At 36.3% G+C, this 23,245-nt stretch overlaps 1 protein-coding gene across 3 annotated transcripts; it reads left to right on the top strand.

Annotated features, from left to right (window-relative positions):
* Positions 1-816: 816 nt before the first annotated feature.
* Positions 817-19,217, top strand: LOC103706223 (uncharacterized). 3 transcript variants are annotated; one of them, XR_016396255.1, is made up of 6 exons: positions 884-1,021; positions 1,160-1,222; positions 5,570-6,180; positions 8,570-8,745; positions 18,264-18,838; positions 18,966-19,217. XR_016396255.1 is itself a non-coding variant. In XM_008790269.6 (5 exons), exons 2-5 carry the CDS (start codon positions 1,201-1,203, stop codon positions 18,748-18,750), a joined length of 1,296 nt encoding a protein of 431 aa, XP_008788491.3. In that variant the 5' UTR covers positions 817-949; positions 1,160-1,200; the 3' UTR covers positions 18,751-19,217. The 3 variants fall into 3 exon arrangements, 2 of the variants coding, with proteins under 2 accessions (XP_008788491.3, XP_008788490.3); XM_008790269.6 differs by having other exon boundaries at positions 817-949; positions 18,264-19,217; XM_008790268.6 differs by having other exon boundaries at positions 18,264-19,217.
* Positions 19,218-23,245: the final 4,028 nt, after the last annotated feature.

Genomic DNA, 23,245 nt, shown 5'->3' on the forward strand with positions numbered 1-23,245 from the left:
TTCAAAATGGTGAGTTGCATAAGAGGCACCTCAATGTGCACCGTTTGCCTCTCTATGAATTTTTCGGACAGATATTTTAGTCGGATCCCACAATAATAAATGATTAAAAAATATAGGTATTGTTGCTACAAGAAAGTTTTCTATCATTACAAACTAATCATATAAAAGTATAATAAAGTTTGAGGTGATATTCTCGTGTTGTTAAAAAATTTTACCATCATTTGAAATTAGTTGTGTAGCTCCGAATAAAGAAACATTCATAATTTATATTATCAAAAACTTTTCTTGTAATCGGACTAACTATTAATATTATAATAAAATTAGAGGTGCTAATTCTTGCTGTTCAAAAGATTTTTCTATCAATATAAAATTAATTATAACTTATATTCGTTAACCCAACTCGATCCGGTCCAACTAGGACATGTCCCACATAACCTAATCTACTTGACCCCAAACTACTACTATGGGTAAGTTTGGGTTCTGACCAAGTTTCCTCAACCCAACAAACCATGGGGTAGAAATAGAAATTAATTTGTTACAAGCTAGACTTTCGCCAAAAGTTGAGAAAATTTGATAATAACTCTCAATTAATCACGGAATAACGGGTGCAAAACGGTTAAGATTTTTTTTTTTTTTTTTGCTAAAAAAAACGGTTAAGATTTAGTAAAGCTTCCCTCTGCCCACCGGACGACGCCCACCCCGCCCTCGAGAGGAACGATCGCGGTGGTGGTCCCCACTTCCCCACCCTCTGCCAGCCTCCTGGCGGCAAACACCCGTTACACCCTTACAAAAACTGCCACGTAGTAGTGTCAAGGCGCAGCCAGTGGGGCCCACTCGCCACACATGTGCTTATGAATGAAACCCTGTTTGCTGTTCTCTCGGAACAGCGAGTGCGGCCTCCCCTTTTGCCCTTGGCGACCGGGACTCGGGACTCGTCTTATACCCGAAGGTAGAGACCAGTTGTATTCTTCCCCCGACTCTCTCTCCTCCCTCCCCCCTCCTTTTCCGTCTTCAAGCTCATGTAAGAATGGAGAGGAGAAAGGAAAATCGCTTCTGCTTTCTTTGTTTTTCTTTGATTTTTGTCGATTTTTTTTGGGTTTAGATTTCGTCTTGTGGTTGTTGTTGTTGATTTCTTTTTCTTGGATCGTGGTGGATGTAGGTGGGGCGCGCAATGCGATCTGATTTTTCTGCCCCAAGACCATGATTAATCGGGAGGACAAAGGTATGGTTTTCCTCCCCCTCCAGGCACTGGATCTTTTTGAATATTCTTGTTTTGTTTTTTTTTTTTTTTGGAAATGTTGTTTCTGGGTGTGATCTTGGGATGCCTATAAGACTGATCTCGAGATATTGGAATTTTATGTTTTTGGTTTATCTTTCCGATGGAATTTGTTTTTTTTTTTTTTTTTTTTGGGGATCTTGGGTGTGGATGGTGTTGTGATCTCAAGGGGGTTTCCGCACGCGATCACTTCTTTTTCTGATCAAGAACTGGCTTCTTACGAAATTGGGATGAATAAGAAAGAAAAGGTTTTTTATCTTTATGTCGTTTGCCTTTTCGTTTTCATGTGGGTTGTGGTTTCGTTTTAGTGAACACGTGAGGGATGGTTTGGGTTTTTCTTTCAAGGCGTCCCTTTATGAATCTCATCGAATTCTATTCAGTTATAACAGTATGCTGACTATTTTCCTGGAACAAAGGCTTGAAAAATCAGGCACGGCATCCAGATTAGGTTCTAGGGATGGGGGTCTACTGCTATAGGAGATGTTAGCCGGCTTATGAAATGGAATTTTGTTATTTAAACGTTTAAGGAAGAGTTTTGTGCTCTGTGAAAGTATGGGAACAGAGGAAAGGAAGCTCTTTAGAACTCTTAGGCCTAAATGTGATTCTTATATGCTTTATTTTTGATTGCTTGTTACCTCTTTGTCTAGACTATTTCCACATATGGTTCCTTTCTACCTTTCTAAAAATGGTCATGAGTTAGTTTTTTGTTCTCCTTATCTGACCTTATTGCTAGTTACATGATAAAAGAAAAAGACTATCTGAGCAACAGAAACACATAAAATTGTGTTCTTTGTGCATAATAAGAAACGATGGTGTTTCATTTTCTTCTAAAATTAGGCTTAATGGTGAGTTCAGATGGGACCTTTTACCTGAAAAGTTTGAGGTGTCGGGTTTGCTTCAGAAATCAAAGGGTTGATGGATAAAACAACACATTACCATAATAAAGGTTTTTGGGATGCCAAATATTTTTTAGATTTCTTTATTATTTTTTCTTAATTTTTGAAAAGAGTGTTAGCCCTTCTAAAATTAAAATGTGAAACATGGTACACCATACCATACCGAACCGAGCGTATCAGTTCCATATCAATATACGGTACGGAGGATGTACCGATATTCGGTATGCCGAACCGGCCCCTATGCCGGGCGTAGTGACACAGTGATAAGATGGCATTATTACGGGTCCCGATACTGAGATGGTGTACTTTGGTGTGAAATATAGGTTTGCAACTTGTAGAACTTGTTAGATGATTCGAACATCTTGTTTGTTGATGCTCATTTTTACTAAAGACAGGGCCGCACCTTTCATACATTAATGTCAACCCATAAATGTCTCACTTGCTATGATAGCATGCTATCCATCTCTCCAACTCTTCCTTGTTATTATGAACCCACTATAGATATCCATTGGTCTAGATGGATTGACATTCTGATCGGCTTTTTGGATGGAGTTGATAGCAGAATGGTAGTAGGTGTTGTCTATGGCATTTACAAGGATGTAACAGTAGTGGAACTAAGAAGCAATAGCTTTCCAAATTTGTTTCTTTTAATCCTTGACGAGCATGGAATCAATCCTCTACTGCTTTGAGTCTTTATTGAGAAAGGTATGAAACTTTAAGTCATGAACGATGGTCCCTATTGGTATAACTCTGAGCTTTTTTTCTTTCCAGTAAAAGTCTAAATGTAGTGCAATTCGATCACTATTGTTGCCAACAACCTCTCGTATTGATTAGCTCTTTTTGTGTCTTGGATCTATCATAGTAGATTTGGAACAAGAGCCCCCTCTCGTACTAGGAGGACCTAAACCTTGCCTTGTGCCTAGTGGCCTCCTCCCATGTCATTGATCATTCAAATTATGTCCTATATGGCAGCCTGAATTTGGGTCTCCTCCATGTTATCTAGATCCGATGCCTCGTAGTCCTCTGGATCTTAGACTGATATGATGGTGGTTAAACTATCCGATGATCAGTCTTTGCCTATTTCTCTGTTCATTTTTCATGCCTTTCCTAAAGTCATGAAAGTGTTTCTTCATGAACTGTCTGACCTCTTATAAATGTTTCTTGGGTGTAGTCACATTGAGATAACTACCAACCAAATAATGCTTCAATCTCATCATCCTACGTCCTTCCACTCTCTATTGATCACCTGCACTTCTAGTGGTGTTGGTTCGAGATCATTACACCGTGCTCCCTACCAGTCAGCATCTTTATCCTTCTTTCTTCTTGAATCAATTTCTATACCTTTTTTTAAAAATAAAAATATATATTATAAACTATTAGTGATTTTCTAATTTAATTTCATTTAATATTTGTGATAATTTATAAAATAGTAAAACTATGCATATTGTTCTAGAAAATATGTCCCAATTATCAATACACATTACCATTTTTTTTATTTAGTCGAATTTATAATTATTAAGTTATTGAGCACTTAAAGATTTGATAATTTACATTGTAATGTCACAATTACTTTAGAAAATGCTTCTAAATTATCTACATAATATTATTTTTCAATATATTTATTTTTAATTACTTTAATTAGTATTTGTTTGAAAATTAATATTTAATTATAAATATTTTTAAGAATAATTTTAATCTGTATTAATGTGGAATCCTTTTTACTATATATATATATATTATTTTTTTCGAGTCCATGGTAATGCCTTAATCACCACATATTTTTTAGATTTAGGTTTAAACCTTGTACTTTTAAGTGGTGAATGACCAGGCGCACCACCAAAAAATAAAGGAAAGGCTTGGATCTTACCATGCCAAATCCAAATTCTACTTGTTTACAGTTGTACCTCATAGGGTAACTATATAGCCCGAGCATAGTTTCTCTATACTTACTGTTCCACAAACACATAATGACCATATCTCTTCGTATTTCTTTGATGACCTTATTTGGGACATTCAATGGCAACATGGGTGCGGTAGTCCAAGGCATTGAATTCATGATATCTAGATATGGTAACAAGTTGAGTACATGTCTATGTAGATGGATATGCATGAATTTTATAGTCAAGATTTCTGGAATCACATCCATATTAGACCATCTTTAGACCTTATTTTCCATAATCAGGAGGAGACACGAATACGAGATTTTTTCCGGATGCGGGGAATTGGATATTTTAGAAACACTTGAAGTAAGGAAGCACTTAGGAAGTGGGATTGAGTTCGAGAAATTCTAGGCAAGATTTTGAAGTGGGTTTATTATCTTAGGTAGATGATTTTGGCTACCAAGCTTGACACAGCGGAGATAGATACTAGATATGCACATGCATGTCTATGTTTGCAAGTATGGTATGTGCAGCTAGAAAAAAATAGAAATTTCATCGTTGGGCCCATGGATGGTGGAATTGTGTCAAACTAGCAGGTTTGGGGCATGCTGAACCTGACTAGTTAGGGATTATCACGTTTCAATCCATCTATTTGAAATGGAGGGAGAAGGAGAAGAAGAGAGAGAGGGAGGGAGGGGGAGGGAGAGGAAGAGAGAGGAAGGGAGGAACAGAAGGAGAGGGAGAGAGGCCGAGAGAGAACCGGAGAGAGGGCTTGAAAGCCCTCCTCTCGTCGGCAGGGGGTCGCCTCTATTTTGTTTGCAAATAGGGGACAAGCCCTATATTTTTTTCAAGATTTTGAACTGAAGTCAGCAAACCATTTGGTGAAGTCAACGTGAAATTGGAAAACAGTTTGCTGACTTCAGTTTGAAATTTTGAAAAAAAAATTGGGCTCGTCCTTTGTTTCGAAACAAAATAGGGGTGACTTCCTCTCGGCCTCTCTCTCCCCCCCTCCCCTTCTCCCACCCTCTCTCTCTCCCTCTCTCTCCCTCTTTGCTTCTTTGTCTCGTCACCCTCTCTGGCTCTCCCTATGACGAATCGGTCACCGGCCAGTACTCCCTCCAATACTGGTTTGGCGAACCTTGGTTAGGCCCTCTCAAAATGCTTCAAAAACTTGAGCCATCTGTGTATGAGTTAAAACAATCCTTTATTACCTGTATTGTCAAGCAATACTATGAAATATGTGTAGTTTATGATCCATGTTGAGGACTTGAACCTCCTAATCTTCTTTCCTTGAAAAGATTCCTTCAAATGTTCATTTGGATTTGACATATTTGCCGCTTTTCTATTTATCTTTTGTTAATCACTCTTAAGAATTATGGTTATACTCTAGTCCAATTTGTAAATATACCACTCATATAACCTCTTGGTTAAAGTTAAACATTTTCAATCGAAAGCCTCCATTTGTTTTGACTAACAATCTTCATTTCTTTTTGATTGTATTATTTATTTGATTGCAGAAACAATGCAAGGAAACCTCGAGGCATCCTCAGGATGCCTCAGGGCCAAGGCATTTTACTATAATTCGCATGAAAGTGGTAGTGCCTTCGAAGGGTTTCCTGAGCACAAGAATGAAATGAACATCAATCCTGGTGGTACCTTTGAATCAGGAAATCCATCAAACAGGGAGTCTTCTGCACCTCCAAGTCAGGGCTACAATAGACCCTTCTACCAACAAGAATCTTACACATGGCCAAGCTTTCATCCTGATGTTCAGAAGCTTTGGCACAGCCCAGTGAATATAGTAGAAGCCCAGTTCTACCCAGTGAACAGGGAATATTATTTTCCTGTTGAAAATAGGTTTCACAATCTGCCATTCAAGATGTTTGCTCATGGTTACCCGCATGGATTTCAGTTTCAAGAATTTCAATATTTTGTGGTTATCGATTTTGAAGCAACTTGTGACAAAGAAAAGAATCCACATCCACAAGAGATCATTGAATTCCCATCTGTTCTGGTTAATAGTGTGACTGGGCAATTGGAAGCTTCCTTCCAGACATATGTGCGTCCTTCATATCATCAACATCTAAGTGATTTTTGCAAGGAGCTCACTGGAATTCAACAAATCCAGGTAGTCATGAACTCTTTTTTGTCAAATTTTTTTTTGATTTATTATATGAATTTTAATATTATTTTTTGAGACATAATACAGCTTTGCCTACATTCCTGTTTACTGTTTAGTTATTGATGTGAATATATCTTGTTGAACTGCAGTGGCTTTTCAATTGCCTGTCCTTTGTCCTCTTATTTTCTTATCTAGCAATAAATTTCTTGTGTTTTTATGCTTATGTTACTTTCATTATTTGGGGCAGAATTTTCTGCTTATGAATTTGCACCATTTCCATACAGGTCTGATGTTATGTCGGTAGCAACTCGTGAAGAAAGAAATCTGCTTAGTACATCCATGAGAACCTATTGACTTAGTGGATTCATGGCTGGACGATTTTGAGAGGAAAAGGTTTGAAAGATGATAATTTGATTGAAACAATGTAAAAGCTTGACCTTTAGATAGTATTGGTTAGTGAGGAGAACCTGTGGAAAAGGTTTTAAAGATGATGATTGGACTAAAAGTAAAAGCTTGACCTTTAGAGAGTCTTGGTTACTGATGAGAACCCATGAATGAGACTTGATATGATGAAGAAAATCCCTGTGATAATTTGATTGAAACAAACTAAAGGCTTGACCTTTACAGAGTATTGGTTAGTGATAAGAACTGTTGGAAAAGGTTTGAAAGATGATGATTGACTAAAACAAAGTAAAAGCTTGACCATTAGATAGTGTCGGTTGGTGATGAGAACCCATGAATGAGACTTCTGATGTGATTAAGAAAATCCTGCAACCAATTGATTACAAGCTGTTGGTTTCCTATGATAATCAGGAAATCAGCCTCAACAAATGGTTAGGTGCAGCAATGACCACCTTGGTTTAATTTCTTTGGTGGAGATTGGCCAAGGATGTCTGAATGTTTTCCCATTTCTGATTTTTTACAGGGTTCTTGGAAGGGTGATCCTACCTTGATTCCTTGGCAGTTGTGGAGCGAGTTTTTGATGAATTTACCATCTTGTTGCAATGTAACTTTCAAACACCTATAACTATGACATCTTTCGTACAAGATTGGGTCATCTACAGTCTACAGTCAATTCTGCATGCATCATAAAGAAAGTAATTGACAACATCAGTGTATAGGCTTTTAATGAACATACCTATGTGGATGGTATATTGGATATCTCCGTTGTAATAATTGAAATAAAAGGAGTAGCTTTGCTTGCAAAAAAAGGGTCATGGAGCAAGGGTAAAAGCTGCTTGATTATGAAGGAGATTCATAGTAGCAAGTGTTTATGCCGCTTTGTTGGCTTCTAGGTGTTCATTGATTTGAGAACACTCGGAGGAAAGTTCTATAGGCATCCAAGGAGAAGGGATAAACATAGGCACAAACAACTTCTTTCCATTTTTTTCTCTGAATTCTTCTTTGTCAATATTCCTATTCATAATCAGGCTTCATAACTAAGTTTTTTAGATTTCCTTTGTGAGCTACTTTTATGAAGTCATTTTTGTCTTGTAGGTCCTTTATTCCTCAGTTCATCTTCAGAATTCTCATCATCTAATCATGTTTCTTCTGCACAAGATCCCTATCTAGTTTGGTAAGGGAGAAGGAGAGGGAGAGAGAGGGAGGGGGAGAGAGGAAAAGAGAGAGGGAGGGAGAGGGAAAGAGGGGGAGGGGAGGGGGAGTGCCGACTTTACTTTCGAAGGGGCAAAATTAAAAAGAGCCCCCTGGCCTATGTTTTGTTCAAAACAGGGGAATTGGAGGGTTTTCGGCCCTCCCCCTGCCTCTCTCTCACCCCCGCACCGTCCCCCTCCCTCCCTCCCTCCCCCTCCCTCCCTCCCTCTCTCTCTCTCTCTCTTGCTTCCTCTCACTCCTCCCTCTCGCCCTTGCCAGATTTCTCAAACTGAGGGGCAGAACCGTGGGTTTGCCCCCGGTACGGTGAGTATGCCCCGAATTGGGTGGTTCGGGACAGTACTGCCTTTCCTAGTTACATTACTTTGTCAAGATGGAAGTTTTTAAGGTGTGTTATTACTCAGAATTTAGGTGAGATCTCAATATGTAAGTAGCATGTAATATGTGTTTTATAATCTTGTTCAGCTTTCTGTTTTAAATGTTTTATCCTGTATATCTCATCGAGAAATATGAATTATCTCGGAAACCCTTATCTATACATGCACTGCATTTGCTGTTAATGTTATTTAGAGCTACTTATACATCTCAGTTATTGTGATATCCATGGTTGAGTGGGTAGTGTACTGATTTCAGAGCTTTAGGGTTCTGGCTTGTGTTTTGTTTTGCAAGAGATATTAAACTGCAGCCACGATACAACAATAAGTTTTTCTAATTCATAATGACAACATTTTTTGATGTTCTATTCAGAAAAAGGTGTTGAACTTTTACATTATGTATATGTCAGGTGGACAGAGGTGTTCCTCTAGGTGAAGCTTTACTCATGCATGATAAGTGGTTGGAAGACAAAGGGATTAAGCAGAAAAACTTTGCTGTCGTGACATGGTCTAACTGGGACTGTCGTGTTATGCTGGAGTCAGAGTGCAGATTCAAAAGGATCAGGAAGCCTCCCTACTTTAATAGGTAATTGATCTTACAAGGCTTTCATTTTTGGGAGATAAATAATCTTGCCATTTCATCTATACAAGAATCACATTATTGTCAAATCTATCAAGTTTTCTTCTTCTTCTTCTTCTTCTTCCTTTTCTTTCTTTGGGTATGGCCTCTCCTTTTCATAGAAGCATTTATATGCTTCAGTGTCCATTTTTCTTTTTCATTCTTTATGATTTTTTTCTTCTTCATTCTTTATGATTTTTTCTTCGTCTGTTAATTTTACACAATGGGAAGGTGTTTTGTTTCTTTCATTTGTTATTATTTGGTCATGTTTTATTAATTGTGTACGTCAGAGCAATGGACTCTAGGTAGCTGTTCTTGGGATGACATACATGAATTTTATTCTCTACAACATTGTTACATGCAGGGGGCTATGATCTATGGTAACCCTGTAGATGTTGTTATTCCTTATTCCAGTGGATTCGTTTAAAAATGCCACTTTCCAACAACTATAAGTGGGATTTACAAGCTCTTTGTTATATTATAGCTTTAGTTATAATGATAGAATAGTTCATTGCCTTACTGTTAAACAAGGTTGCCTTGTCATCCTTTACCTTATTCTTCCAAAACACAATTATTACTTGCTTCCAAAATCCATTGACTTGGTTATTTCTAGCCTTAGCTTGATCATGGAATAGGGCATCAGTTGAAAATTTGAAATTTTTGCTAGCATTATAAACTTATAGTTGCAATTTTCAAATAGTAAAAGTAGGTTCAACTAGTAAGTTTTGTTTGGATTTTTTTGGTTTTGGCAAAGAATGTCTTAAAACACCTTTCCTAGTCATTTGATATCAAAGCAAGTCCTCAAACTTTTTGCAACTGCATTTTTTTACCCACATCTTTCTTGGAAGTCCCTTAAGCTATCATTGCCATTTGAAGCCCTAATAATATCTACTCAACTCAACCCAAACTCATCCCAACTAATCTATGTCTCTTCTTAATCTGTGCACTTTCTTTTAGTCTTTGTTAACTCCATCAAATCCCTCTTATATCATCTTTAGTCATTTCCATGGTTCATTATACTAACTATACTGTCTGAGCGTACCATACCATATGCGTAGAGAACCAATACTCAGTACTAAGGTTCACCGAACCAGTACCAAAGGTCATACCGACTGGCGACCAATTTGGTATGATATGTGTCCATACCATGCCGTTCTATGGCATACCAAAAATAGGGAGAGGGAGGGGGAGAGGGAGAAAAGGAGAGGGGAAGAAAGGGGGGAGGGGAGAGGGAGAGAGGGAGGGAGTAAGGAAGAGGGTCGAGGGCTAAACCCTAACCCTAAACTTTTAACAATGAGAGAAAGAGGGAGGGAAGGAGGGGGCGGGGGTGTTAAGGGCTAAACCCTAACTCTAACCCTAGCAAAGAGGGAGGGAGGGAGGGAGGGGGAGGGCGGAGGGCTAAACTCTAACCTTAACTCTAGCGGAGAGAGAGAGAAGAGGGTGAGGGGGGGTGGGTGCTCTTGAACCATCATGAATAGGGAACCCTCATGAACAAAGAGGGGTTAAAACCAAGTTGGGGTAGGTTTATTATCAAATTAGAGAGTAGGGAGTTGTTTTATAACCGAACCAAGAGTGAGGAGGGGTTTTATATCCAAACTCTCCCAATCTATTGAACTGTTTCAACTTGGCATTGATTTGGTTCAGTACGGGTTGAATCATCTGATTTGAGTCAATTCAGCAATCATCAGAGACACACTGAGTGTCGGCGTATAATGTGGTCATTTCTAGATGCTTCATTAGTTGTTCTTCTGCGTCTTTCTAGCCATGTTACTGAGATACTATTTTTAAGTTATGTGTAAGTGTCAACTCTTTTGGACACTTGGACATGACAAATATAAAGGAACATTCTACTTCAAATTTTGGAGCTTCTGATGACCAAAATGCCCACCAACAAATTTTCTGATTACATCTTATATTGTATCATATTATAATATATTATTATATTATAATAAAATAATAATATATTATGTTGTATCGTATTATATTATTATATTATGATAATATATTATATTATATTATTTTAGTACTACATAATTATAATATAACAATTATATTTTATTATAAGCATAATATAACATAATATTACAATCATAATTTTACATTATTATTATATTAATAATAGTTATAGTATGATAATATACGATGTTATTATTATAATAATAATATAATATATGGTAATAATATAAAAGATAATATATTAGATTATATTACATTACATTATATTATATTATATGATTATATTATAATAATATTATATTATTATTGAATATATAATAATATATAATAATGATATAATATAATCTATTGTTATACTAGATTCTAATCCGCTATATTATATTATATTGTTGTATTATATTAGATTATTATTATATTATGTTATATTATATATTATGTTATAATTATAATAATATTATATTACATTGTAGTAATATTGTACAAATAATAATAATACTAATAATAGTAACAATACTAATAACAGTAATAATAATAATTATAGTAATAATTTTAATAATATTTATAATTCGAAAAATAGTAATAATACTAATACTAATAATAGTAATAATACAAAATAGTAATAATACTATCAATAGTAGTACAAAAATAGCAAGAATACTAAAAATAGTAATGATACTAAAAATAGCAATAGTACTAATAATAGCAATACTACTGAAATAGCAATATTATTAAAAATAGCAATACTACAAAAAACAATACTACTAAAAATAGCAATACTACTAAAAATAGCAATGATTGTAATAGTACTAAAAATAGTAGTAGTACTAAAAATAGTAGTAATACTAATAATGATAATAGTACTATTAATAATAATAATTCCAATAATACTAATAGTAGTAATAATGTTTATATATGTGTGTGTCCATATATATATATATATATGTGTGTGTGTATGTGTGAATATATATATATATATATATATATATATATATACACATGTCCATATATATATATATATATACACATGTCCATATATATATAAATGTACAGATATATATATATATATCTGTACATATGTATAAATATACATATATATATCTGCATATATATATAGATGTACAGATATATCTATACATATTTATATATCTATATCTATATATAAATATACATATATATATATGTGTGTGTGTGTGGGTGTGCATATGTATATATATATACACAAATACACACACACGCACACATATATATCTGTACAGATATATTTGTACAAATATACCTAAATACATAGATATACACACACACACATATATATACGAATATATACATATATACACATGTATATATATATTTATGTATACATAAAAGTGTATATATATATATATATGATATATATAAGTGTGTGTGTATATATACATATATGGATATATAACAAATGCATATGTATACACACACACACCAGGGCCGGCCCGAGCCTTAGGCGACTGAGGCGGTCGCCTAAGGCCCCGGGCCAACGGAAGGCCCCCGGAAGGTGAAGAGAGAGAGAGAGGGAGGGAGGGAGGGAGGGAGGGAGGGACCGTGACCAAAAGGAAGCAAAGGCCCCATATAAAACGGGATGAGCTGGCTACGAGTCTTCCCCCTTGATGGAAGGGAGGTGGAGAGTTTCTTGGCCTGCAGAGGGGAAATTTAGGAAGTTGGGGACGGTAGTTTTGTTTTGGATGGAGAGAGAGAGAGAGAGAGGAGGGATTTGGTTGGCTTGATACACGCCTGAAGCCACTCTTACCTTTCATCCCTTCTCTTGTTTGGTTTTGGTCTTGGTTTTCCTTCCCTCACATTACTCCTGATCTAGCTGGACCATCAGGAAGAAAGGGGGATTGGAAATGGACTTTCTTGGAGGGTGGAGATTCTTTTAATTTTCTCCTCTCGGTTTCTTCTCCCCTCTTGGGTGGTAGAGAGAGAAGGAGGGAGGGGGTTGAATGGCTGCTGTGCTGTGATGTTGCGGTTGCTGCTTGGGTGCTCACTTGAAGGGGAGATGGAGGGATGGGACTTTTATTAATTAGATGGAGTCAATTTCCCATAATGCCCCTACTTTCTCTTATAGAGAAGCTCATGGAGAAATTCTTTTCTTTACCTTGACCATGAAGTGCCATGGGATGACCTTTTCCTATTCCGCTCTTGCTTGACATGATAAACAAAATTGCCAAGCATTATCTCAGTTATTTAATCAATTTTATGGCCCTTCTTTTAGGATAATTACTTTTCTGCATTTCCATTCAAAAATAATATTAAATTAAAAAGATTTCTGGCCTATCTTTGTTAGATTCATGTACCTTTGTTGAAATAGTGTACTTGATAGCTATCCATTTTCATATCATTTTTTTAATATTTTATATTTATTAAAAAAATTTATTATTAAAAAAAAAGGCCTCATTCATTGGATTCGCCTTAGGCCCCCAAATGTATTGGGCCGCCCCTGCACACACACACATATATATACGTATATATATATGTGCACATATATATATATATGTATATATATATTAATATATATGTACAAATATATATCAACGTATATGTACAGATATATATCTACACATACATACATACATATATATGCCGACACATATATGCATATATATATATGTGTGTGTGTGTGTGTGTGTGTGTCCATATATATATATATATATATATATATATATATATATATATATATATATATATATATATACATACATGTATAGATATATATCTATGTATAATACATATATACATATATACATATATACATATATATATATATATATCTGTATATATATATGTAGAAATGTATATATATATATATATATATGTACAGTTATATATATATATATTTTTATATACATGTATATCCATATATGTATATATGGACATATATATATTATTAAAATCATAATTTTATATTATTATTATTATAATAGTTATATTATGATAATATACGATATTATTATTATTATAATATTATAATATATGATTAATAATATAAATGATGGCATATTAGAATATACTACATTATATTATATTCTTTTATATGATTATATTATAATATTATTATATTATTATTAAGTATATATAATAATATATAATAATATTATAATATAATCTATTATTAGATTAGATTCTAATCTGTTATATTATATTATATTGCTGTATTATATTACGATATTATTATATTTTATTATATTATATATTATGTTATAAAAAATAATATTATATTACATTGTAGTAATATTGTACTATGAATAATACATTACTATATCATATCATATCATATTATGTTATATCATTATGCTGCAGTATTCAATATTATATTACACTATTATAATAATATTATACAAAATAATAATAATCGAATATATAATAATATATAATATTATATTGTATAATACTCCACTATGCAATACTATGCAATATTTTTTATTGTCATTTTATCATACCAAAAGCACTTTCTCATTTTGGTTACCAAACATATGATAAAATTTTACAAGACTTTAGAAATATAGTTATCAAACAGCAAATAGTTTTTGATAAAAACTTTACTTTCCGAAAGCTCTACTTCTAAAAGCTCTAAAAGCTCTACTATCAATATCAATCCCAAATAGGGCCTAAATCATTTAGGAATTTGTGCCTTCATTCAGTCCTTGTCCCTACTTTCTTTTGTTCCCTAGACACTCCCATTTTTAAGCTGGCTGGAATAGCCAACACTTTTGGACACTTAGACATGACATGACATGATTGGACTCTCTGCTTTGAAGTGTCTTGCTGACATGTAGGGGACCCTTAGTTTCAAGTTCTTGACATTTAAGTGAATTGCCCTTATGTTTTAAGTGATGTTATCGAGGTCTTGTGTGGTTAGTGATCAATTTAAGCATCTCATGAATTCTTAAGTAACTAGAAATAAACCTAGTCAATAAACTTGACAACTTGCAAAGCTATTCCATTAATTTATTTGTTGGATAGCATTAAAACTCTCCTTCCCCTTGTAAGTTTTTTTTCTTTTTGAATGAGGATTAAAACATGCAAACACCACATACATACGCACATACATGCATCCATGGATACATACATATACATGCTTAGGTGACACTGTTTCTCATACATGTAGGCGTATATACATATACACATTTTGCCCCCGTGCCTAAGTTTTTTAAGGTTGCCAAGTGTCATAGACTCTGCCCAAAAGCTTAAGTTGTTAGGAGGAGGACCAGCTCGGGCTGATAAACCCATAGGGCTCCCCTTTTATTAGTCCATATGGTATTACGACAATCTCCCCACCCAACCTTGTGACACCTTCGTCACGGTTGGCTCCTATTCAAGAGAGGCTGGCCCACCCATGGCCTGGGTCCTCCTTGACCCTGTATCTCCTAGCGAGGGGCCCGTATGACAAATAAAGATTGTGAAGCATAATGAGCCTGACTCTGATACCATATATCACTGACTCGCATCCCAAAACCTTAAGCTATTAGGAGGACCGGCCTGGCTAATAAACCTATGTGTCACCCTTGTTAGTAGTCAATGCGGGACTAGGATACATGACACTTGGCATCTATTCCTACTGTTTAGGTAGAGCACTATGCCTCCCTCCTCACTTTCCAAAAATGAAATTGTTCTGGATGAGCTACTTATTGAGGATTTAGCATTGCAATTTTGTTTCCTATTAGAAAGGCATCATTGCAGGGAAACCTTTTAGAGGTGATTGAGAAAGTTGATCCACCCCCAATGTTTTGCTGCTTTTATTGATTTTGAGGTGCCCCAGTCTTTTCTACTCTTGATCTTGCCAGTCTTTGTCAAACAACTCTGGCATATGCAGCCAGCCTTTTAACATGTTACCAAGAATATCAATAGTGGTGCTTCCTCTGTCATGTTGGTTGTCTTCAATGCCTGACTATCCTTATGCATATTTGATCTCGAGACTGCCAACCAGATAACCACCTAATAGCTTGTTCATTTATTTCCCACCCCCCAAGTCACAGTCATTCCAGCCCACTCTTCAATTAGAGTGGCTGTTTTATGTTTCTTATTTCCTGCATATCATTCACGTACTGGTTTTTGCCATTTAAAAATTTGGTATCAGTTTTACTATCTAATCTCGTTTCTTATTGTTCTGTGCTCATGTAGACCAAAGGACTGGTAGAAGTGCATTTATTTGAGTTTTTTACATTTGAGGGTAAAAAGAAGGGGGATAAAGAAGGGATTGATGATATCATTAGTATCAGTTAGCGGCTTAGAGCATCATGTCTTTTCGTCTAGTGGTTCCTCAGCCACATTTCTTTCTTTTTAATATTTTATTTTGCATTATATGTGACGTTATTATTTTATCTGTTCTCCGGGCAAAGGCTCGGACTTATTTTATTTTAGTTTTCTTGGTGATGTATATGGGCCATTTTTCATGTCTCCCTTATTATCAAATGAAGCAAAATCTTCTACATTTTTATATTATGCTTGCTGACATGTGCAGCTTGCCCTTTGCAGTAAATGGGTGGATTTTGTTTTATGTTCTTTACTGATTATTCATTCTTGGTAAGTTATGTTATTTGTGCTTCAAACACTTTATGTGCTGCATATATAGCTGTTTCACGATAATGGTCCATATCCAGTTTAGGAAACCTGGGAAGGCCTTCCCGGAAATTGATTTTGATATTTCTCCTTGGTCAAAAAAGGTTATGACAATATTCTTTCATGCCAAAAGGTCATGTTCCCAAACAAGTATTATGGAATTATTGAAAGAAAACAATGTGTCTTAAGATGTTATCTTCTATTATTACAGGACTTGGGTCTTTCTTAACTCATTTTTTAGCTGTGCCCTGGTCTTTGTTCATTCTAAAGAATGACCAGTGACTCTTCCTCATGCTTATGGTCACCATTAGATGTTACGTGTGCTTGATATAATTTTCTTCCTTTTAGCAGCACTAGGATTACCTTTAGAATATGCTATCTACATTTTTGTGGGCATGTCAATATGGATTGTCTTACTACTTTATAACTCTGATATGTATGTTTATTCCCAAGCCCTGTGCTATGTGAATTCTTAGGGCTCGTTTGGTTTGCGGGAAAAGGAGGAAAAGTGTGGTCAACGGGAAAGTAATGAGATGCCTTTTGTTTGGTTAGAGTTTTCAAAGGAGAGAGACGGAAAAGTTGCATTTCCATGGGAATATGATTCCCACATTTCATAGAAAAATCTTTCCTATGAGAAACATGGGAAAGTTACTTTCCCATGAGGCGGGAATCACTCCATTTTTATTTTTTTCCAAAAAGACCCTCCAACATTAAAGAAGCATTAAAGAGGCATTAAAAACCTAATTTTTATTAAGGGTATAATAGAAATTGTACATAACTTTCCTAGGAAAGGGGATGGTCAACCAAACATAAGTACTTTGGAAATTTGTCACATTCCCATAGTTAACCAAATATGCCAAAAGTACTTTCCTAGGCATCCTCTTCCTAGGAATCTGCTTCCCAGAAATCATATTCCTAGGAGGGAAAATGCTTCTCGTGAACCAAACGAGCCCTTAATTCTTTATTGTAATTACACTCGTTTTACACTTGAGACTTCTTATGACATTTTGGTGCTTTCTTTGATTTTACCTCCTTAAATTATCATCTGTGATTGATATTGAACCTCATGTCAGGATCTCTCAAGCTCTTAATCCTGATGCCTTTCCTAGTTGCTTTGCCTGTCCTGATACTCCTTAGGATTGCCATGCCTACCCAATCTCGTCTGTTGACAATCTTGCTGCTGTGTTTTTAATATGACTTATTCTGTATATTTGTAATTAAAAACAACTTGTTTTTCACAAAGAGTAGTCTAGAATTGGGGGATTGGCAAGATCCCTTAACCCTTGAGATCTTTCCTTCATGCCTCTCAAAGAAGTTAAACCCCACCTGCACCGGAAGATATCCTATGGTTAGTGCTATATCTGGTCTGAATAGCTTGCAGAGTAGCATAGCATGTGCTCTTAAGATCTAGTAGGCATTATCAAGCTCGTTGATTATAACCAACTTGAGTATGAGGTATGGTGCTAGAGCTATGGATTCACATCATGTATTTATATTTTTTGAGCATGTAAATGTACTCTTCTGTTCATTTATTACATGAGTGGATCCACTGTATTGTTGCAACATTACCCACCACATCTATTAGTTAGAAAGTGTGGAGCTTCTATGTAGTATTCTCTCTTGTACGAATATTGTTGCTTCTCAGTGTCTTAAACTGCGGAACAGAAGTTGTGTTTCTACGATCTTAGCCATCAGAACCTGATAAACTTGGATATTAAAACCTTTAATAACAAAATATTTTACCTTGGGGAGCAATCATGCTATAACTAAGTATACTGCCACTTCTGAGTGACTTAAGCCTACCAGCCAGCTGTCAAAATATTTGTAGGCAGAGATATTTTTCATCTGGATTTATTCTGTCATCTGTATAATGCCTTAATTTTCGGACTATATTGCATTTGATATCAAAATGATTTCATTATTTATGAACTTGTGAGTAGGTGGATTAACTTGAAGGTTCCATTCCAAGAGGTGTTTGGTGGTGTGCGCTGCAATCTAAAGGCGGCAGTTCAGCTGGCTGGCCTGGCATGGGAGGGCCGTGCTCACTGTGGCCTTGATGATGCCCGCAATACGGCACGCCTCCTCGCCCTTCTCATGCGCCGGGGCTTCAAGTTCTCCATAACTAACTCACTAGTGTGGCAGCCTGGGGATCACCCGCTGACCTTGCAGTTACCACCTGAACACCCATCGGACCCTGCCCAGCAATCTCAGAAACTGAAAGATCTGGTGGTCCCTGCCTATCAGCTCCATCCTCTTATGGACCCCACCACTGGGGAGAGGTGCAGCTACTGTTTCTGTGGCGTGAAGTGCAGCAGGTCTGTGGTTCGCAAGCCAGGGCCAATGCAGGGCAGGTGCTTCTTTGGGTGTGGGAGATGGACGACTACAAGACGTGCCGTCTGTAATTACTTCATGTGGGCTTCACCTTGAGGGAGGAGAGGACTTCTAGTCCTGGAATATATTCTCAGAAAAATCATTTCTGTACAGAAGGGGCGAAGTTTGATCTTATAAATAGTTGGTAAGGCAACAAGCGGGCTGTCGCTTCCGTATATATATATATATGCACTGTTACAGTTTGTCCTTGCTCCTGTTACTGGAACCCTTAGGTAGTTGCCTAACCTCTCAAACTGACTTCTTATTGACAGAAGAGAAGGGGGATGGAATATGCTGCTTAAGGTACTTTACATGCTTAAGACATGTTTGTTTATCTAAATAAGCTATTAGAGTTGGACCTTGTTCTTTTTTTTTCTTAATGGAAATCTGCTGGACTTATTGCTTGGGGCGATGATATATTGCTGCTATTGAGTTATGATATGTGAATAGGACAATTGAAGTATATGTAACAAGAGTTCCCTATCAACTAATTCTAATGCTTAAGATGTGTATTTCTAAGTAAACGGGACCCGCTAATGTGAATGAAGTTATGGATCTAATTTCTTGTACTTGGTGTTGATATCTTATGCTCAAAGCTTTTGTATATTGATATTGATTGTCCCTCAGGCATTCAAAGACAAGTGGTAAACTTATATGCAGGGGATGAATTTGTGCTTTGAATATGTTGTTTAAACACTCAATCTTCCTTCTCTTTAGCCTAAATTCCAAGCAAATTTTACGCAAAATGGTTTTAAAAAAAAGTCACTTCAGAAATATAGGTTGGAAGTCTTGGTTGAAAATTTTAAGATGGTATTTGCGACGCTGTGCATGGTAAGCTGGGGAGGCATTTTATTATTGACTGCCTACCAAGTCGACCGCATTCCTTTCGCTCCTGCATCGTATGTGATGCTGATTTTATGGATGATCATGTGCACAGCATGTGGTAAGCCATCTAATCCAATGCTTACAAAATGAATGGCACGTATACTGCTCATCTATTTGCTATTCTAATACAAGTTAAAGTTGATGGTAGTATTGAAAATATTTTGTAGATTTTTAAGGAACAACTATTATGTTAGGATTAGAGAGGTCTGGTGCACAAGGTTTTCCAACCATACTGCCTATATCATTGTCCCTCAAAATTCATTGAAGTTTCTTGAAAACTCAATAGTATCTGCCATCCAATGGGTATGTCAGATTTGTTTCACAATGGATAGTCCATCTAGCTCGTATCTTTTAAAAGCTCGCTCAAATCCTAAACCAAATCTTTGTTTTCAGGCTATAGGAAGAAAAAGAAGAAAAAAAAAACCCTTCTAACAGGATTTGAACTGGGAGGTGTGTTTGATTGATAAAGGCGGCCAATTCTTTTTTCAATCTCGAACCAATCCTAAGAGTGATCGCTTCCCGTTTTAGAGAAATAGGCCATAGGCTAATCTCTCTCTCTCTCTCTCTCTCTCTCGATCCGACTTGAAGGGGAAAGACCATTGCTACTTTCTTTTTCTTTTCAGAAGTTCCACGAACAAATGTAGAAACCAAATGCTCTACACTTTAAGCGCCGCATGTTTGGAATCATGCCAACCCCGATGGTGGAGGCTAGGATGAAAATCCGATAGATCTGCCTTGATATATATTTTTTAAAAGATTCACTTGAACCTTTAATTACATAGTAAATATGCATGGAATATTTCTAGTTCGGATGGCTAGGTACAAGCTTTTTGCCGCGGGATCCATGGTTAACTAAAAGAAAAGATGCTGAATATAATAGAAAACTGCTTTCAGTTGTCTAAGAAGGGAGTTCTATTAGGTGGCAGATATCAATAAGCAGCAGAGTAGGACAACAAGAACCAAAGTAAAGGCATGAATAGGCAATGGGAACAAAAAGAAACTAAAACCTAAGGCTCTTATCTAGCTGCGGAATTCAGAGCTGGGTAGAAAAAAACTGTGGGGATTCAACTTTTCCTTTCCTTTCTTTTCTTTTCTTGGTGAAGCATGAGGGGATTTATTTGGCTTCTACATCCAACATTTTCTTCTTCTTCCTCCCTTCTATTTTCTCTCAGCAAATGGCTTTTGGATATGGGGTGGATGATGGGAAAACAGGCATGATAGCATTTTGGGGCGCGGGGAGGATCCGGGAATGAAAGAAAGATGAGGTGCAAGCAAAGGAAAGAAGAGAATCAGAAACGGCACCTTCTTCACATAAAGCAGCACTATAGAATCCCTTAGGCCCTGTTTGGGGGAGCTGTTGGCAGTAGAGCTGTTGGAAGTAGAGCTGTCTGAAGTAGAGCTGTTATAAAAAGCTGTTTGCTGTTTGGTAACTACATTCGTAAAGTGCTGTGGTACTTTGTTTTGTGTTTGGTAAACAAACTGAGAAAGTACTTTTGTATGACAAAATTACCATAAAGGACATTGCATAGTATTATACAACAAAACGTAATAAAACATAACATATATTAATACATAAATATACAATATAATATAATATTTTTTGTAATATAAAAAAATATTATTATAATATAGCATAGTAATATAATTATTAGAGTAAATTAATATTTGGTAATATAACATAATATTAAATTATTTAACATAACATATTAATGTATTATAATATAATGTAATATATATTATATTTATAGTATAATACAATAATAAAGGTATAAAATATTATAATTATTAGTATAAATTAATTTCTCATAATATAACATAATATTAAATTATTTAAAATAACATAATAATGTATTATAATGTAATGTAATATAATATAATATTTATAGTATAATACAATAATAAAGGTATAAAATATTATAATTATTAGTGTAAATAATTAATAATATTGAAATATATTTATTTATTATCTTATTTATTCATTCATTCATTCATTTATATAAATATTTATTTATTTATTTATTTATTTTTTATTTTTAAAATTATCTTTTCTTCTCTTTTTTCCTTTCCCTTTCTTCTTTTTTTTCTTTTTCCTTTTCTTTTCTTTTTTTCTTCTCTTCTTCTCCTTCCTTCCTCTCCCCCGTTCTCCTTTCTTCTCCTCCCGCGCAGCCGGCGGCGCTGGAAGAGGGCCAGGCTGCTGCGGCCGCGGGAGGGGGCCGGGCCGGGGCCGCCGCCGGCCGTGGGACGGGGCCGGGCCGTGGCCGGCAGTGCCCGCGGCAGTCTCGGCGGCCGCGGCTGGCCACCTGGGAAATGCTCTCCTCCCGCGAGGCCGACAGCACCGGGCCGTGGCGGACGCGGGAGGGGGGCAGGTTGTGACCGCCGGCGGCCGCAGGAAGGGGGAGGGCGCCCCCTTCTTCTTCCTGTTCTTCGGCCCCTCCCCATCGTGGGAAGGAGGAGGGCGCCGGGCCTTTCCGTGACAGGGGCATCATCGCCGGCGGTGACCGCGGGAAGGGGAAGACCACTCGTCTTCCTCTTCTTCGGCACCTCCCCACCATGGGGGCGGGGGAGAGGGAGGGGGTGCGACGGCGGGGCAGTGGAAGAGGGTACGGCGGTGGGGGAAAGGGAGTGGGGTTGGGTGGGAGAGGAAGAGACGGTGAGAGAGAGGTTTTTGGGAGGAATTTTTTTTTAAATGGGGGTATTTTGGTCAAAAATACAGCTTTGCGAAAAAGCTGAAAACAGCGTTTTCGCAAAGCTCCAAATTGGAGCTTCCCTCCAAAAGCTGTTTTCAGCTTCCCGCAAAAGCTGAAACAGCTTTTTGAAAAATTTACCAAACACCATTTTTTAGCTAAAAGTACTTTTGGAGGGCCAGAAAGTGCTTTTTGGCCCTCCAAAAGCTCTCCCAAATAGGGCCTTATTATAGAAGGATGTATCATTTAAGTGCGAGTCTTTTTGAATTTCAAATGCATGGACTCTCGCCGAAACCAAAGTGGGAAAGAGATATGTGTACATTGACTCAATAAAATAGAAAAATAACTATAAATTATAAATAATAACTATAAACTCCAAATCAACCTTGAGCATTAGCAATCCATAAAGATTACTGTTTTGACTTTGTTATAGAAAACATGATATACAAGATAAATGCTATTAAAAATTATAAATATTGTATTTATAAAAATTTAAGTCTACAATATTTAGCTAATTCAGCTCTATTTGTTTTTAGGAGTAATATATTGGTAATATGTTTTGGCTGGGATCTAATTTAGCTAACTCAGTTTGGAAAATAACCAAAAAGTATGTCTAAATAGTGAAATATATTCGAAGGAGAATAAACTAGCATGCGTTCAGAGAGACTAACGGGGCTGCGGATAGGATGGTCTCTTATATGGCCAGTCACTCGGAAAGTACTCTGTAGACCGAAAAGTGGAAGTTGCTTAGAGCGCTCTGAGATTTATTGTTTTCTGACTTTATTAGGTATAGCTATATTTGAACAGTATAAAATCATCAGTTTCAGTAAAATAAATAAATAAACTTTTTCTCTATTTCGCATTACAATCTATTGGAGGGTCAACATATTTAACGGTCATTTGTCATCGAAGATTCCGGCCAGCTTAGTCATCACAGGAGGAGTCTAACTTGAAGTACGAAACTACCCCTGACGTAAGAAGAT

The sequence above is a fragment of the Phoenix dactylifera genome, chromosome 8 (assembly GCF_051530095.1).
Source record: "Phoenix dactylifera cultivar Ajwa chromosome 8, Ajwa_hap1_PhDact_Kaust_v1.1, whole genome shotgun sequence".
NCBI classification, from domain to species: domain Eukaryota; kingdom Viridiplantae; phylum Streptophyta; class Magnoliopsida; order Arecales; family Arecaceae; genus Phoenix; species Phoenix dactylifera.

What these genes read in the sequence shown, in the direction of transcription:
- LOC103706223 (XM_008790269.6), top strand. Translation starts at nt 1,201, where the DNA reads ATGATTAATCGGGAGGACAAAG. An exon ending in GATTAATCGGGAGGACAAAG is followed by an intron (nt 1,223 to 5,569) that starts GTATGGTTTTCC and finishes ATTTGATTGCAG; the next exon opens with AAACAATGCAAGGAAACCTC. An exon ending in CTGGAATTCAACAAATCCAG is followed by an intron (nt 6,181 to 8,569) that starts GTAGTCATGAAC and finishes TGTATATGTCAG; the next exon opens with GTGGACAGAGGTGTTCCTCT.